The sequence below is a fragment of the Anabrus simplex genome, chromosome 1 (genome assembly GCF_040414725.1).
Source record: "Anabrus simplex isolate iqAnaSimp1 chromosome 1, ASM4041472v1, whole genome shotgun sequence".
NCBI lineage: Eukaryota > Metazoa > Arthropoda > Insecta > Orthoptera > Tettigoniidae > Anabrus > Anabrus simplex.
This window is the reverse complement of record NC_090265.1, coordinates 475,603,561-475,623,508: the sequence shown is the minus strand read 5'-3', so window position 1 is coordinate 475,623,508 and position 19,948 is coordinate 475,603,561. Positions and strand designations below refer to the sequence as shown.

Sequence of the window (19,948 nt, the reverse complement as noted above, 5' to 3'; positions counted from 1 at the left end):
CAAGATGTCATCTATAGATTATGATCTCCTTTGAACAAAAATACATACGGAGTCACTCAGAACTAGGCGCAGGACGTCTCAGACTCAAATGTATCGGTAATTTCCTTGATTGTCCAAATTCATTCCAGTTCCTATCAATTCACGTTCCTTCCTTTAACACCAGACAGACTGTCATCTTTCACTTACCCAGGTACAGAACTGAATTACACAGGAACTCTTGGTTTACGCTGGCCCCGATATCCCTGAATGAAATTAGTAGGATGGTGGATGTATCCACTCTATACTTCCTTCTTTTACCTATCGGTAATTTCAAATGTGTAAACATTTTTCTGATTTCATGTTCTCTTCTTCCGAATGTATTTTGTAAATACGTGTATATTGTATATTGATTATTATTTGTTAGTATTGTTATTATTTCAATGTTCTTATATTCGTCATGGTATTATTAGGCCTATATCTGCGATCGGAGAAGTAATGACTCCGTTGATAATAAATAAACAAATCAAATCAAATCAAATCAAATCAAATCAAATCAAATCAAATCAAATCAAATCAAATCAAATCAAATCAAATCAAATCAAATCAAATCAAATCCAATCCAATCCAGTATTTGCAGGTTTGTTTCTTATTCATTCGATCTACTTTACAACTCTATAAGATAAAATATTAAACTGCTTCCGTAGATGCACTATTACACAGTAATCTCAGCAAACCTTTCATTCTCCATCAACACGAACTCAAAAAAATTAAATTAAATATAAGGAATTCTGTACCGTCAAAGAGAAGTGTACGTTTCCGGACAATGAAGATGATCAACGGATCGAACATTCAAAGCTGAAGGTAACTGACTGGTGGTGATAGTAGTTTCAGCGGGCAAAATAACGCTCAGAAAAAGACATTTTTTTAAACTGGACACATCAAACGTTTCCCCATTTTAAAGGTGATTACGCCACAAAAACGTCATTCTACAATCAGGAGATAATCAATTTATATCTTCTAAGGTGACTGTTATGTTCATTTTTGGAATACAATACATACACGGATGAGTTTTAAAACATTTCATATGAGTGGACAAGCTCACCTTTTCCAATTCTAGAAGATGGAACCGAAGTACTTGAATAGCTTGAACCATCTGGAAGAAAATAAATAAATCATTACTCTTCACTTGTTTTAGTATTACAAACATACACAATAATTTGGTATCAAGTACATAGAGAATGGACAATTATAATTATTATAACAGAGTGAAACACACTATTTAACGGAATGCTGGAAATGTGCAACAGTTTGGTTTTATACAAAAATTGGGTACATCCAAAAGTGTTACCAAGAAGAGTAAATCCAGTACAAGAATCGTGTGGTCTGCAGTTAGATGAACTGGTTGTACTTTCCTCAATATTTCAAAATATTTGCGATCTTTTGTAATGGTATGGTCTATAGCATTTTAAATGGAAGTACTAGTAACAAAACATTTAATTATTTAAAAACTTCCTCTTCTGGTTAGTTTGTCCGAGTCATCCTATCTAGTGGTGTCACTAAGGAGTTCTTCCAATATATTACTGGCTTCAAGAGGCCCTCGAAAATATTTTCCCTTTCTTCTATCCATTTTGACTCGATTGGGCAGAATGAATCGTTACCTATCATCGCTAATAAACGCTTCGAGGTTCCAACGACTAAGGAATCACGAACACAACCGTATGTTTGTGATGGGCACACACGCATCAAGAACGCGGATTGTGGAGCATTAGTATGAGCATTCTACACCTTCTCTTTCTATCAATATGTATGCGGGATTTATGAAGGGAAAAAAGTCATAATATTGCTGTGGTTCAGCTTCCACATAAAACCGAAGGTAGCGTAGCTATGATCACGATATCGACAGTGACGTAAATGTACAAGTTTTCTTCTTTCAATCGTTCTACCACTAAAACTACAACTACTATAACACAGACATTACCGTTGCTTTCTTTGAAAATCATTTAGGTGGCATAACCCCATATGAACAATCCTTCCCTGGTATTCATCATTCATAAGATGTCCACGTGACTGATGACTAAATTATGCCCGGAATGATGTTTTGGTTTTTAAAGCTGAAGGAAGAGAAATAGTTCCAAGACACCACGAAGATCAAAATTTCTTAGTATAAAGTAGAGCTAAGTATGAAAGTGCATTAAAGCTAACAGTATTCAGTAATAGCCAACGACACTTCAGAACACTTCCTTTATGTGCATTGTGACCCCTATAAATCCGAAGTACTTCTACGTAAGTCCTCATTCCCTACACCAGCTCATTAAGGGATTTACCTCCAGACAATACGGTAACTAAGCACAACAAATATTTCATATTCTATAAAATCAACTTATTATCAATGAACCGTTTTCTTAAGTCATGACTTAATTAGTCCATCATTGGACATGTTTGAGAACGATGAATTCTCTACCTGATAACTACTCGGTAGCACAGCTGTGTCACTCTCTGTTAGACCTAGATGGTAATCATGGCCCCCTATGGAGCACCGCCAGTCTACTTAAGCTTTGTCTAACTTCAGTTAGCTTTCACCATTTACCTTCATAGATGTTAATGGTAACAGTCACAATCCTTCTACCTGCAAAACGAAAAGGATTTACTTCCTTTCCCAATTAGCCAGGTATAACTAAAGTGTGCCCGTGTACAAACATTTATTTAAAGATTCACCATTTGCCTGCTGTAATTTCATAAGTTATTTCAAATTACGAGATTGTTAGTTAATTCTGACGAGATAGTTTTATTACAAAAAAGTATGAATAGCAAAAATTTTCATTCGTTGTCGTGGTCTTACAGTGAAGCAGGGAATTAGCCAAACATATCCTCCATCAGTTTCTCATCGAGGAGAAATGAGATCCTACTATGTTTAAAGCTGTATAGTTTCTGGTGAAAACAACATCTGATATGCAACTGTATGTAATCATAGAATTCAGAGGCTTTACGAGAGGATGATGCTGTGGTAACATGTACAGTACATGAGGTAGAAGAAAAAAATGGTCGTCAGTCCTTTCCAGCAATAGTAGGAATACTTTCGAAGTCTCGACAAATGACGACATTAAGTACAGAAACTGAAGATGCATGAAAAGCAGTCGAAGGAAAGACCAAGAGTAAACCTAACAACGATCCCGTTGGTGCGCGAAGAGAACACACGAATGAACTCACGGGCGTTAGATATGAGAAACGGCAAGATGAGCCTGGAACAAGTGAATTCGATCCGATTCGATTAACTTTATCTGTTAACATCGGCGACATTTAGCCTCATCTAACCAAATTATCAAATACAAAATTACAACACAAAGTAAAACAAATTAGCTCACACCTATTGAACAATACAAAACAAAACAAAACACATGTAATAATAATAATAATAATAATAATAATAATAATAATAATACGAAACCTACTTGGCCCAAACTACAAAAATGGAATCTACATCATAAAATCCAGTGAAGAAATCTACTCCAATATGGAGAATATCATGGCAAAATGTGCAAACGCTTCTACGGCCACCTCAGACGGATGCACGACTCTCGGTGGACAAACCGACATTTTAGCTATTTTGACTTAAAACAAAAAGTGAAACGGTGCATGGCTTTTAGTGTCGGGAGTGTCCGAGGACATGTTCGGCTCGCCAGGTGCAGGTCTTTCGATTTGACCCCCGTAGGCGACCTGCGGGTCGTGATGAGGGTGAAATGATGATGAAGACGATACATACACCCAGCCCCCGTGCCAGCAAAATTAACCAATGATGGTTAAAATTCCCAACCCTGCCGGGAATCGAACCCGCGACCCCGGTGACCAAAGGCCAGCACGCTAACCATTTAGCCATGGAGTCGGACAACGTTAAGAAAGACCTCGAAGAAATAGGCATGCGACCAGAGACCTAATTTCAGAACAAGCAGCATGACGTTTGAAACTTTCCTGGATGTGAAGTGGACAGCTGGTGCAAAGTGGTCAGATAAACGCCATACACGACACAGCGAGCTAATGGAAACCTACTGGATTAATCAAAAAATGGAATAAACGCCAGTTATCCGCCTCTGTGGTGTAGTGGTTAGTGTGATTAGCTGCCACCCCCGGAGGCCCGGGTTCGATTCCCGACTCTGCCACAAAATTTGAAAAGTGGTACGAGGGCTGGAAAGGGGTCCACTCAGCCTCGGGAGGTCAACTGAGTAGAGGTGGGTTCGATTCCCACCTCAGCCATCCTGGAAGTGGTTTTCCGTGGTTTCCCACTTCTTCTCCAGGCAAATGCCGGGATGGTACCTAACTTAAGGCCACGGCCGCTTCCTTCCCTCTTCCTTGTCTATCCCTTCCAATTTTACCATTCCCCCGCAAGACCCCTGTTCAGCATAGCAGGCGAGGTACTGGTCATCCTCCCCAGTTGTATCCCCCGATCCAGAGTCTGAAGCTCCAGGACACTGCCCTTGAGTCGGTACAGGTAGGATCCCTCGCTGAGTCCGAGGGAGAAACCAACCCTGGAGGGTAAACAGATTAAGAAAGAAAGAAAGGAAGAAAGAAAGAAAGAAAGAAAGAAAGTGGTCCCTAGTTGGCCGATAAGGGAATATTATATTAATTAATATTTCACATACAGAATTTTTGAAGTGTAATTGGATGACAGCAGTCACATACATAATATAAAGGGATGATGATTACGAAGATACTCTGTGAAGAAAGCGTAAAACACTAGACAAGCCATAGATTTCAATACTGGTAGTTTCAAGTGCTCGTATATCATGGTGTACAGTACGTGGTATAAGACAAAATAGATTCCTGTTACAAACCATAAATCATTAATTCCTCGACTGATAATAATGTTATTTGTTTTGACGTCCCACTAAAGACTTTTCTTACGGTTTTCAGAGACTCCGAAGTGCCGGCATTTAGTCCCGCAATATTTCTTTTGCGTGCTAGTAAATCTAACGACACGAGGCTGGCGTATTTGAGGACCTTCAAATGCCACCAGTCTGATCCAGGATCGAACCTGTCAAGTTGGAGTCAGAAGGCCAGGCCCTCAACCGTCTGAGCCACTCAGCCCAGCTCGATCTGTCTTGAAATGAGAACCATAGACTCGCTCAGAAACACGCGTGTGTAATTGCTAGTGTCGATAAATGTTTTTCTTTTTTGACAATGGGACCTGTTTTGTGATGTTTTAATTTCTGCAAACGAACCTAGCAATAATGTAACTATCCAATGTCTGACAATTTGCTAACTACTCTCTGCATTAAAGTTTGAGGTTTAATCCCCTTCAGACAATGGTAGCTCACTCTGGATATTTCATTGCGACTCCCAACAACGATGAGTGATATGTTATCTGTAGAGGTTGATGATTAGATTAAAAACTTGAGACTCCAAGAAATCGTTCTGTTTTACAGATGTCAAACTCCGATGGTTGTCTCCAGAATACAAAGAGTTCATGAAATAAGTGAAGTAATACGGAACTACTACTACTACTTCTTCTTCTTCCGTCGCTATTTCTTTTCTCTACGACTTCGATATTCGGCACCATCATTTAACTGGTGGATTTTAATGTTTACTTATCTTAATATCTCTGGGTACACGTAAAACCACCTTACAGTGACGCTTCTGCGTTACAGAACCCTAAATTTTGTAGCAAACAATAATAAGTCCAGCCCCGAGGTGTAGGGGACAACACGTCCGCCTGTCACCCGGTGGCCCCGGGTTCGATTCCCGGCCGGGTCAGGGTTTTTAACTGTAAATGATTAATATCCCAGGCCGGGGGACTGGGTGTTTGTGTCGTCCTTAACGTTCTTTCCTCACATTCAACACACTACAATTCCAATTACACGCAGGTTCATATCATATGGTGCAAGTAGGGGCAAAAGATATCTATAGATCGACGCCCCGAACAAGCAGCATTAAAAAAATGAAAAAACAATAATAATACAGTATACATACACACATCATTATAGACTGTTAGGTCTCTCAGTGTTCAGTCTGCAAGCCTCTGTGAATTTACTAAACTTCGCCACAATCTTCTATTTGCAACTAGTGCTGTGGCCTCATTAAGTTCTATACCTCTTATCTTTAGATCGTTAGAAACTGAGTCTAACCATCGTCGTGTTGGTCTCCCTCTACTTCTCTTTCCCTCCATAACAGAGTCCATTATCCTCTTTGCTGACTCAGCCAGTTCTACTTTCTTTCTTCCATTAGCCCCATTAATATTGATAGCTCCCCATCGAATTCTATTTCGTTCGCCAAGTTATTTCCAAGGAGTCCCTCGCCTGTCAAATGGGAGTGGGACTCCATTACTCCCATAGGTCCGAGGCTTGCTTAAAATGTTCTGAGCTCGGTAAATTCATGAAGCAGGATGCTACCCTACTTACACATAGTCCAAGTGAGAATCTCTCCTCTAACGGGTTATGGACCACCGGTGAATTGTGTAGTCCTAGCCGCCTGAGCACAAGAAGGGCCATGACTCAGAATATGTCCAAGATGCCCACTCCCATTCCATAGCAAGTGGTATCCCGACTCTCAGGACCACTTACTAGGCCACTCAACCGTTGCCCATGGTTCACGAACTAGGACGTGACAACAGTAACCCACACCTGTACATAAAAAAAACATAAGAACATCTCCTTGGAAGTACAGAAGTTTAAAACGTTCTGGTTTTACCTTCACGGAGTAAACTTTAGAAATATCTCAATATCCCTACCTTCGCAATAAACTATCCTGACAGACTTACCTCCGTTCTGAAAAATAGAAAATCGAAAATTGCCAAAATGCGAGTCTACGTTCCACAATTCAAGACAAATCGAGGAATAATTATTTATGGCTTGTAACAGGAATCTAATTTGTCGTACACCACGTAAACCTTTGATGAAATAAAATACCCTATAATCCCTTTAAACTAATGTATAGAGAAACCCGCATAATTGGTGTATTCCTCTTTCACCGGGTGAGTTGGACGTGCGGTTAGGGCAGCGCAGCTTTGAACTTGCATCTGGGAGAGAGTGGGTTCGAACCCCACTGTCGTCAGCCCTGAAGATGGTTTTCCGTGGTTTCCCGTTTTCACACCAGGTAAATGGTGGTGCTGTACCTTATTTAAGACCACGGCCGCCTCCTTCCCACTCCTAGACCTTTCCTATCCCATCGTCGCCATAAGACCTATCTGTGTCGGTGCGACTTAAAGAAAAAATTTCCTCTTTCAATAAATATTGCCAGAATCTTCACCATTATATCGTGTAGATACACACATACTAATTTCATTAACTGCCACCGTACCTTGTGGGAGACTGCCCTCTCTGCTCGCATTTATCTGCACTGGAACACAGTTCGTTGCTAAATCTTACTTTTATTTTTACAACACGATACACTCGACCTGCACTTATGCCGTCTACTTGCAGTGTTATTTGGAAAGTTCATCACTTCAATCGAGAAGACGTCTGTCAATTTACATAGGACGTGGAGGTACATGATATCTCCCCTATAGCCTGTCATTACATGTGCTTCAAAGGAGGCCTGCAGTGGTCTCTCAACTGTGACACCAGTGTCTTGTGATAGGTATGAAATTGAAACGATGGGCCCGAATGTCAAATTGGGGCGAACCACTGGTAATATCATGATTGAATAAGGCTGAAGAGTTTGCTCACTCACTTACTTACTTACTTACTTACTTACTTACTTACTTAGACAGTTAAAGACAATTTTCTTCTCTTGCATTCATATATGTTTCTGGTGGCCATTTATAATTACTTAGAATTACATTTTTCTCGGAGAGCACATGAAAGAAATAAAGCTTAATTCTGTTCTAAACAGTAAATTGTACTGCTTAAGGCCTGCTCCAAGTCGCTGTTTTTCCAGCACATTTCATGCAGAACTCGTTTACTCTTAAGAATGTTCGTGTCAGGACTTCTCACACGAAATTTCAATCCTGTAAATAGATTAAGACATTTTTATGTAACACGACTAGACTCTTTTAACAGCACAAAACAAACACTTTGGCACGTCACTTGTTCTGTCCACAGCCTGTAACATAATATGAGGCTGGTGTTTATTTCTAGGGGACTGCGACTACGTAGTCACTTCCATTTCATTCGAGAGTATCGTAAACGCACTGTGCGGAGTTTTCAAGTGAAATGATGATGATGATAATGATCATGATGACGTCAATAGATATTTTCACCTCGGTTAATATTGACTCTCTGCCCTTTCAGGAACGGTTTTTCAGGTTCATAAAATTTCAAAACAACTACCCCGACTGTGTTTAAGAGAAAAATATAAATTCCACGATACGAATACGTTTTATGGGAGGATATGTACAGTATGCCCACAAGATTGAAATGTAACTTGATTATGGTCTTGGCGAGCAAATCGGTGTGTGTGTGTGTGTGAGAGAGAGAGAGAGAGAGAGAGAGAGAGAGAAAAACTTAAGGGTTGTTTGCAAGATGCTACTACTACTACTACTACTAGCCGGACTGAGCGCTGGCCTTCTGGGCTTAAGTTGGCGGGTTCAATCCCGGGTCAGTACAGTAGTATATGAAGATGCGCCAGCCTCGTGTCTGTAGATTTACCAGCACGTAAAGAACACTTTTGAGACAAAATTCCATAACCACGGGTCAGCAAAAACATTTTTTAAAGTAGTTAGTGCGACGTAAAGCCAATACTAATTCACGGATATGTTATTTGTTTCCCCGGGATCCACAATTAGCCTCATCCATAACGAAAGAACATGGAGGTAAAACCAATAACATTATCATCATTTAATAGGGGCGTGCGTGGTATTGTTGCAGGGTTTCACAACTCCCATTAAATTTGCATTTCATTTGTCGTCTTTTCTTCTAATGTTGTAGTTTAATAAACCTAACATTTGTTCGAAAACATGTTAAAATCAACCATCTTCGGTTGTTTGCTGTACTAATGCTTCGTAACGGACCAACAAACGCTGCTGACTTCGAATCAGACTCAAGGGGTTTGCTTTCCTACGACAACTCCCTAGCGGACAGCGCGGCGCAATGTACCTCAGCAGGGACGGGTCTAAGCCTTGCACAGCACCAGGTAGCATGCTCGCCAGTGTCGGTCTCAGGGAGTTGCAAGAGACTAGCAAGTCCCCTACCGAGAAACAGTTCCAAATGTCCCCGTTAGATTGCTCCACTCTGCGGAGATTACTTCATTCCTACTTCCTCTCCTTTCGCAAAGGTAATTTCATTTCCATTTTTTAAATTTACAATTTCATTTACGTTTCATCGACGCAGATAGGTCTCACGGTGACGATGCAATAGGAAAGGGCTGGGAGTTGGAAGGACGCGACCGTGGCTTTAATAAGGCACAGCCACAGCATTTGCCTGGTGTAAAATTGGTAAACGATTCAGGGCTTCCGACAGTGGTGTTCGACCCCACTATACCCCGAATGCTAGCTCACAGCTATGCGACCCTAACCACACAGCCAACTTGCTGGGTAATTTCTTTTCCACGCTATACCTGACCATCCACAATATTACCAACATCTTGCTTCAACGAAAAACAGGACGACAAATTTTCAATTCAGGTGAGGCAAAAGTAACTGTGCCAGGCTGAGTGACTCAGACGGTTGAGGCGCTGGCCTTCTGACCCCAACGTGGCAGGTTCGATCCTGGCTCAGTCCGATGGTATTTGAAGGTGCTCAAATACGTCAGCCTCGTGTCAGTAGATTTACTGACATGTAAAAGAACTCCGGCACCCCGGCATCTCTCAAAACTGTAAAGAAGTCATTAGTGGGACGTAAAGCCAATAACATTGGTATTAAGAGTAAGTGTAGTTACACTGTATAATTAACCTCTTATTATCTGGGTTGTAATTGCCAGATATGTTACAGTTTTAGTAGGAATGTAGTTCATTACTTAACGATAATAGAGTTTCTTGTTATTTCTGTAAGCTATAAAAATGTGGCACTGAAAATGTTGGTGCAACACCCAGCTTCAGAGACCACCAGCAGCCACTGCCATTTAATAATAATAATAATAATAATAATAATAATAATAATAATAATAATAATAATAATAATAATAATAATAATGAGGGAGTTGGCCGTACGGTTGGGAGCGCGCAGCTGTGAGCTTGCTTTCGGTAGATAGTGTCGGCAGCCTTGAAAAGATGGTTTTCCGTGGTCTCCCATTTCCACAATAGACAAATGCAGGGGTTGTATCTTAATTAAGGTCAAGGGCGCTTCCTTTCCACTCCTTGCGCTTTCCTATCCCATCGGCACCATAAGACCCATCTGTGTCGGGACAACGTAAAAAGCCAACTATAAATAATAATAATAATAATAATAATAATAATAATAATAATAATAATAATAATAATAATAATACTTTTGAGAGAAACAGTATGTCTTGCCTGGCAGTGACAGACAGGCAATGTTAGTGCCATACCAGTAGCTCATTTAACCGTTCTCCGCTTTCACAAACATTATAAGACTTTGCCTAACACTGCGTGTGCCATACTGACGTTCAGAAAATTACGCACTGTTTCTTTTAAGTGACTTACATTTTACTTCTTCTGAATTTTACAGTGTCTACCCCCGTCATTTTTATATGGCCTCTTCTACTGATCCGGAGTGAACTTGATGTTTTATTTTCTTTTTCCTATGCATTGTTTTTCATGTTTTAATCGGCTGATGATGACCTGGACTAGGGTCGAAACCGGTACCACTTCTACTTATTATTAAATAAGAATGTAATCACTGCATTTCTCATTCTTTTGTATTGAATAGGTTGAACCTCTTTATTTATTATTTCAATTTTTACTGTGATACTTTTCAATACAGAACAATGACATTTTTATCTTTAAATACCTGTTTCTCCTAAGCCAGGGTTCTCCAACCTATGACCCATGGGTCAAATTCGGCCCTGATATATCTAAAGTGGCCACGTTTAATTACGACTAAATCCATAAAGAATAATCAGTGATTTAAAATCTTTTTATTTTCACTCTCTCAAGTTTACATGCAGAAGCTTTGCCCCGTGCCCCTCCCAGCCCAGAGATTTTCCTGCACAGAGAAAGTGAGTCCACCATGCATTCAGTTGACCTTCATGCTAACGAACCTGTCCAATTTATTTCAGAGATCTGTCTTTATGATTAGCTCATGAAACTGCCACAATGAGCATTACAGCACAACTGATTTAAAATATTTCTTTCTCTCAGCTAATGAGGCGATTAAGGTCCGTTAGGTAATTAGTTTCGTTTGTGAGCAGTACACAAAAAGTTCACGTTTAAAAAGTAAAAACCCACGTTACCTTGAATATGTTCCCTTCCATTAACAAATATATGCCATTGATGCGTCATTTTATGTGACGATACACTGTATACTAAACATTAAGAAGTTATTCGTTTTATAGCTTTTTGAAAGTAATATGGAAATAGGACAGCCTTGAGAAAAGATTTTCCTTACATCTTTCAAATTCCCCAGTTGCCAGTAAACTTGTCCAAACATATGGAATGAAGAGTAAGTAGAACCATCACTACACTCACCATGAAGATTAATCCTAATACTTTAATATATTTACACAAAAATTTCATTTCATTTAATTTCAATTCAGGTGAGGCAAAAGTAACTTTGCCAGGCTGAGTGGCTCAGACGGTTGAGGCGCTGGCCTTCTGACCCCAATGTGGCAGGTTCGATCCTGACTCAGTCCGATGGTATTTGAAGGTGCTCAAATACGTCAGCCTCGTGTCAGTAGATTTACTGACATGTAAAAGAACTCCGGCACCTCGGCGTCTCTTGAAAACCGTAAAAAAGTCGTTAGTGGGACGTAAAGCCAATAACACTGGTATTAAGAGTAAGTGTAGTTACACTGTATAATTAACCTCTTATTTCCTGGGTTGTAATTGCCAGATATGTTACAGTTTTATGCGATGTTATGTATGGTTGTAGACTATAATTAAATTTCCACTACTGGAGTAAATCGTCCATTAGAATAAAATAGCGCAGTCCGACACCGAAAGCTGTACTACTTGAATATCTGAGGTTAAAATGCAGATTTTCTAGAATGGAACTATTGAATGCTGACATTATTTATTTATTTATTTATTTATTTATTTATTTATTTATTTATTTATTTATTTATTTATTTATTTATCTATCACCACGACAGTCGATGTATATATGATGATGATGATTATTATTATTATTATTATTATTATTATTATTATTATTATTATTATTATTATTATTATTATTATTATTATGAAACAATGCAGCCCGCCTGGTGGTCATCATCATTCAGGCTTGAAGTCTATATGGTCCGACACCATGGTTACCCGGTTTGAGTCCCGCTGGTCGAAAACGTTTTCCTCATCAGAATGTTGGCCGGACAACGTAGGGGAGATGGTGGTATACAATTTCTAATCAGTAGATTGCATGCGAGAAGCCTGGATTAAATTCAAAACCTCTCCGCAGAGCTCATATGAAGTGCGGACATACGACACTGTTGATGGTGATTCGTCCGTCGAATGGGGACGTGAAGCTTTGAGCAGACCCCTTGATGCTATTCGACAGGAGTAGGCTATGTGTCGGTACCGGGTTTCACCCTATGATGAGGTTGACGTCAGGAAGGGCCTCCGGTCGTAAAATATCGCTACGAAGATTAATTTCAATTCATACCCGACCTCGCAGACAAACGGAACAAGGGTTGGACATGCACACAGTACATTATTAAACAATGCGAATAATGATAGCATCCCTCAAATGTAAACTTCAACTCAGGGCCACTTTCTGTGGTTTGCATCTGAACTCTGCATGAATGTCCGGCTAAACTGCTAAATGTGTAGCGTGCTGTCCATCGACCTAAGGAGTCCCGGGTTCGATTCCCGACCGGGCCGGGGATTTTAACCTTACTTGGTTCATTCCTCTAGCTTCGGGACTGGATGTTAGGATTTATCATAGGTAGGATCCATTGCTAACAGACGCATAAGTCAACTATAGGTGACAATTCCAAAGATCTGCCCAAGGCCCCTTCAGAAGCCTTATACCATTTTAATTCATGGATGTCCAGTTTTTGCACTAACCTCCAGAATTCTGTACCACATTGCACGTAATCCCCAAGTGTCACTCATAAGCACGGTACAGAGTGCACAATAGATTGGAAATTCCTGATGTTAAGTAATTAATGGTATTCTTAACTGATTACCACCTAATCCCGACATCCTATTCTTGGGACGTGGATAGCAGTGGACAGAGATTTCCTCTACTTGTCAGGACACTATCACTGTAAAGCTACAGCTAAAGCTAAAGCTACCCAACTCTGTATAGATCATGAAGATCTCTGCACTCAGGAATCATCCTAATACTCATTTTTGATGTAAGCTCAGTGAACCGCGTGCCTTTCTAGAAATAGAAATCTCGTTCCGAAATGTTTCAATTTCCTGACGGGGAATCGAACCCACGTCCTTCCAGGTGACACGAGAACGTACAAGTGCCCGTATACAGTTCTTTTTTTTAAATCGTCAAGCAGTTCCTGAGGGAATCGTACGACGTGGAGTGCCGAGAGGACTTCTTTGCCGCCCTGCATAAAACCGACTATCTGTTGGGATCAGAAAGTCTGACACCTTTTATTTTCACGCCCTTCGTGGCCCTTGTCTTTCTTTGACCGATACCTTCAATTTTCGAAGTGTCGGATTCCTTCCATTTTTCGCTCTGATTAGTTTTATACCGTATAGAGGATTGTTGCCTAGCAACCGACACAGACAGGTCTTTTGGGGATGATGATATAAGAAAGGGTTAAAAATGCGAAGGAAGCAACAGTGACCTTAATTAAGTTAAAGACTCGCATTTTCCCAGAGTGAAAATGGGAAACCGTGGAGAATAATCTTGAGGTTGCCGACAGTGAGGTTCAAACGCACTATCTCCCGAATGCAATCCAACAGCTACGTGAACCGAACAGCGTAATCAACTCGCTCGGTCAACGAGTCCGTTGTACGAAGCAAGTATAAGTCCATGGACGTTTAAGATAGATACCACCAAAATGTCTTATTTAGATTTTCTAACATGCAGAATATTCCCATGTAAAATTTCATTCTGAATTGGCTATGCATAATTTACGGAATCGAATCTTTCACCGCACAAGTGAACAGAAGTAACATCGAGGGGCGCGATAGCTAAGTGGTACCGTCACTAGCTCTCACCAAGGTTACCACGGTTCGAATCTCACAGAAAACTGGAGATCCCATGGTTATAATCACGATATTAGCATTCATGTATTACTACGAGCCTGCTTTTTGAGTATCAGTAAATGAAAATGAATCAACATCATCATCTTCTCGCCTTCTTCACAGATTACTGGGGCCAACTCTGGACCAGTTTTACGGTCGGATGCCCTTCCTTATGCCAACCCAAAATGGAGGAATGTATTTAATATCGAGCGTTTATGTGGTGACAGATAATGTGGTATGTTGAGTAGTACTTAGAGTAAGCCAAGTGTGTGAAGACGAACACAAACTGCCAGTCCCCGAGCCTGAGAAATTACCCATACTCAGTTAAAATCTTCGGACCGACCGGGAATCGAACCAGTACGCTAACCGTTCAGCCAATGAGCCGGACATTCTGAATACAAATAATTCAACGAATTCACCAATATACACCGAAACAGAAGTAACAGCAAGTGCGGGATAGCCTAGTGGTGCCTTTGCTGGCTTCTCATCAAGGCGGCCATATTCCAATCCTAGTGCATGTGGGATTTTTAAAACGGAAAGTCCCTATAGTTTGGACTCCGCGTTAAATTGAACATCCCTTGTCCAGGGTCACGATATCAATAGTGACATAAAACTACAAGCTTGTCTATTAAGCAACAGTATTTTTTTAAAAAAAAAGCCATATACAGTAGAGTCTCGTTCAACCGACCTTCGCTTATCCGACACTCCGTGTTATCCGACACTGGTAGGCTTAATTTGAACTTGAGGTGGATGCAATTCTGGGACACGGGGTGTGGAGGGTGCGACTGTGGGACAAGCACTGGCGGTCATGCGGTAGAATTGTTCAATGTAGTATTGGTTGGGTGTGGATATTATAGTTTTCATATCCTCTGTGAGTATGGCGAGTAAACGTAAGAAAGTGATTGTTTCTGTGGAAGACAAGTAGAGTGGGTTAAAAAGACTGGACAAAGGGGAAACTCTCCAAAAAATCGCTTCAGATTATGGTGTTGGACGTGTTACAGTGGGAGACTGGAAACATACGAGGGAATAAATTGAAAAGGGGTGCTCTACCAGAGCAACAAGCGATGCACTGAAAATTAGAAAGAAAAAAAAAACAATGGAAAATTTGAGTACGAAAAAGTAAGTGAAGCACAATTTCTTTGGTTCACTAAAAATCATGAAAAGGGCTTGTCAATATCTGGCCCCATTCTGCAAGAAATGGCGGTGTATATCCAGAAGGGGTTTAATAAAGGGACCCTAATTTTACTACCAGTGCTGGGTGGCTTGGTCGGTGGAAAAAACGGTACGGCATTGGGCAGTTTAATATCTGTGGAGAAAAACTGTCAGCTAAATCCGATGAGGTTGTGAAATTTAAAAGACAATTTCAAGAAATAATTATTGCTGAAGGATTAACCGGTGATCAGATTTTTAATTGTGATGAGACTGGGCTGAATTTCAAGACATCAAAACTCTTGCACCCCAAGCCAAGACGTCTGCACCTGGCTACAGGCGTAGGAAGAAAAGAGTACTGCATCTACTGTACAACTGAATTAATAAGTCAATAAATAGAGTCCCGTAATACAGTATAGCCTTCCTCTTTGTTTTAGTTCATTTTCAGAGTTATTCTGTATTATCCGACATTTTCGGTGATCCGACGTACTCCAGGTCCCGTTTAAGTCGGATAATCGAGACTCTACTGTATATGCTTCTTTAACTTCGTATTCCTGCAGTTTACGAACGTCGTGTTAGCAAGAGGAGACGACGACTTATTGATTATGAAGAGCCATTTGAGGCACACGACACACACATACACATACAACAGGATGATCTTAAGTGGTTAGAAGCTGAACGCTTCGCAGAGATAGCCATGCAATGTATTTACCCTAATGGCAAAGCCATAAAAACTATTCGCTTGACTGATGGCTGTTATATTGAACTCTGAAAGCCCAATATCAAGGCAACTGAAGGCTTATATTTGCAAAACCTTTATAGTATATAAGTTCTAATACATAAAGCAAAAGATAGCGCTTGTATCACAAACAATATTTTTTCCCTCTCCCAATATAAGTGTACGCCAAATTTGAGTCACGGCTATAAGTGAGTAAGTCATTTCAACATGTTTCTACATTTTTTTTCTCTCTCTCTCAAATACTTGCGCTCTGGTCCGCCATACTTGGTAAATGGATGACTAAGCCTCACAGCGATATACATAATATAACTGGGTCTGTCTACGACACTTTTTGGTGAGTTCAAGACTGAGACATGTTTTGTATTGCAAAACGCTCTCGCCTAGTGGCGTCATGATATATCCTTGTATAGTAACTGGTAGGAAAAGATGCCAGTTCTTTTCCGCACACGAATACAACGTTCTACATCGAGTGTACACGAACAAGGAAAAAAAAAGATATGTTATGCTTCCACAAACTCTTTTTTACTCACTTCAAAAAATAAACGCTGGGATATCGTCTGTTTATAAGTGCAAATTAAGAAAACAGGAAAGGGAGCGAACAGTGTTAAAATCTCTCATTCCTGCGATAAACATTAGATGTATATCTTTGATTGCAATAGTTACAGAGGTCTTGCCTTAACAAATATACATACGGTCTCATTGTGAGAACACATTTGGTTTCGCCCCAGATACGTGCACTGCACTGTTGAATAAAGATCTCAAGGGCACCTGTCGCCGTAGCATTAAGTCAATTATGACGCGCAAGACATTGTACTGTATTTTTGGTCAGTTATCATCAACAACGTTCGATAATTCTTATTTTCTTCGCTTAAGTATTCAAGTGCAATAGTACTTCCCTTGTCTGCATGATGGATGACCTTCATAATTCCTACACCATGAACGAGTGATCAGTAGCGGCGACTGGGGATTAGAAGTAGGGGGGCAAAAAATATACAGACAACAGAAAATAGCCGGGTTGAGGGATATACCGGGCGAGGGGGGGAGGGGTTATACAAATCAAGACTGAAATAAAAAGCTACAAAATGGGGTAAATATGATGCTCTTTGAGCGAATTTCGACAGAAAGGTGAAGGTTGAAAGTTTACTAACTTAAGTGCGGCAATAATATTTTTCTTTGAGATTTTGATTCAATACTATACAATAAAACTTTCACCAAAGAAACAATATTACACAAGTATTACAATTAAATAGGTGTACGGCGTGATTATAAAATTAAAAAATCATTTAGTATTTGACTACACTCTAAGAAACTAACAGACAGAGTTAAAGAGACCGCCAGACTGACGAATGCACGCGGCAAGCAGGTGAATCCACGATCTTGGCAAAAAAAATATACCCCTGTTACCGTTCCTCGTAGCATTTGCGAAGTCTTGTGGCGTTATACAAATCGGTTAGCCACTACGAAGAACATCTTGTGCGTATTTTCGACAATAATTTTGTTAATAATTAAAAATTTGCACAAATTATTTTTTAATAATAATCCTATAATTCCTAGATTCAGCCGGCTAAAATTGAATAAAAAATGTAATGTTTTCTCAACAAAGTGGGGGGAGGGAAACAGCCCCCACCCCTCTCGCCCCCCTTTGTCATCACTACTGCGAGTGATATCGATGCTATGGGCTGAAAGTGTACAATTCATTTTGGCCAATTATCGCCCTGCACTGCCTGCTGCTTCTTTTACATCTATCCCTCGGCACAGACAAAAGTAAAGTATAATTGGTACTGAAGTTTCAGTCTCATTTATAGCTCTGACAGAACAGAAGATGCTGAGGTATGAGTGGTACTGAATGCTGACATATGGAAAAGTTTACCTCATACAGTCAGTTTTGCTGCAATAGTACTTTTGACTCAGTAAGGAAAGTACGTTGTTATGGCGTCGCTATCGGTTTTTGTGATATCCTTAAAACACCTTAAAACAGTATAACCTTCAGTTGAGCTATTTCTTGTGTATCTCTGGGCTAATAACTTGACAAGCACATCATATCATCTTGGACTGTTACAAAGCAACGTTCCGAGCTGCTTCGTGTAATACAATGTTTAATCTCAGAAAATAATATACCACTACTGTAGATGTTAGATTTTTTTATGGAACGCAATATCATTGTTAGTAAAACCAACAGGATGGCAAGAGGAATAATCTAAGTTATTAGCAGAATTCCTCCATCTAGGGAAAGGGCCGTGTTGTGTGTCAGGAATAAGCGGGGGGGATCTATTCGTTCTAATGTTTATGTGCAAGTTGCAACAAAACGTAACTCAAGCAGATAATGTAGCAGAAAATCCCGCACACAAACTTGAAGGTTTAAAAAAACCTCCACATAGTACGCGTTGTTTTATTTTTTTTTTTAGACCAGAGTTTTTGGTGGATATGTGTGTGTGTTTCAGTTGGATTTGTGTTACTCGCTCGTGTGAAGTGAGAGAGAAGGGGCTTATCTGGAGCGAACCAGCGAACACAGAACACCTCGACTCTGCTAGCTGTGTGTCAACAGAGTTAAGAGCCTGGGCTACACACGGAGAGCTCTTATCGCAGCGACCCACACGGTAACTCCAACCCTCCCCAACTACCCCCTGATTTTTACACCGTACTCGGATATATATCACCGGGGGTTGCTGCTACGGATGGGATTACACCATGAGCAATGGCATGGACAGAAAGGGGGTTCCGGACACTTTAGGTTCAGTCTCTTCCTAACAACCCTTCACTAAATGAAGTTGATATTTTAAAACGGATTAAATCATAAACAACGCGAAAACATACTAGAGATTCTGAAGAACAAGTTTGTTTCATTACAGTGCAGGAGAATTCTACCAATCATGACAAATAAGAGCTGTGCAATCCCTGAGTTTTTTTTTCTATTGGCTTTACGTCGCACCGACACAGATACGTCTTACGGCGACGATGGGAGAGGAAAGGCCTAGGACTGGGAAGGAAGCGGCCGTGGCTTTAATTAAGGTACAGCCCCAGCATTTAACCGGTGTGAAAATGGGAAACAACGGAAAACCATCTTCAAGGCTGCCGTCAGTGGGGTTCGAACCCACTATCTCCCGAATACTGGATACTAGCCGCACTTAAGCGACTGCAGCTATCGAGCTCGGTCTAATCCCTGAGTCGGTAAAGGAGGAGTGAATATGAAATTCATTTGATTTTTTAAAATTAGGAAAAGCAAGTTTGTAGACATCATGATCATTATTTTTAGGGAGAAACACGTTTCTTCACTAGGGAATTTTAGAATAGCAAAGTAAAATCATCTCTGTACTGGTCATGAAAGGAGGAGAGCGAACGAAAGTGAGTGAGTGTTGCTGCACATTTGTTTTACGTCACCGACACAGATACGTCTTATAGCGACGATGGGATAGGAAAGGCCTAGGAATGGGAAAGAAGCGGACGTGGCCTTAATTGAGTTACAGCCCAAGCATTTGCCTGGTGTGAAAAATGGGAAACCACGGAAAACCATCAGGGCTGCCGACAGTGGGGTTCAAACTCACTATCTCCCTGATGCGAGCCCACAGCTGCACGCTCCTAACCGCACGGCCAACTCGCCTGGTGAGTGTTGAAAACAAGCTTGAAGCCTACTAACATCCGCAACATTCATCACACAAGTGGGATTGGTTGGATCTACCTCTCCCCGTCTTTCCCTTACAATTTGGTTTAGGTCGCACTGAAACAGGTAAGGCCTTTGGCGACGAGGGGATAGGAAAGGGCTAGGACCGAGCGAGTTGGCCGTGCGGTTAGGGTCGCGCAGCTGTGAGCTTGTATTCGGGAGATAGTGGGTTCGAATCCTACCGTACCGGGCGAGTTAGCCATGCGGTTAGTAGCGCGCACCTGTGAGCTCCC

At 40.7% G+C, this 19,948-nt stretch overlaps 1 protein-coding gene across 1 annotated transcript in view; it reads right to left on the bottom strand.

The window, feature by feature from the left end:
* The window catches only part of LOC136856967 (homeobox protein homothorax), a 444,003-nt gene that overhangs the window by 227,452 nt on the left and 196,603 nt on the right, over positions 1-19,948 (bottom strand). Inside the window, exon 5 of the mRNA XM_068227555.1 lies at positions 1,082-1,132. Within this exon, the coding sequence (XP_068083656.1) occupies positions 1,082-1,132 (51 nt within the window). The remainder of the gene's footprint in view (positions 1-1,081; positions 1,133-19,948) is intronic.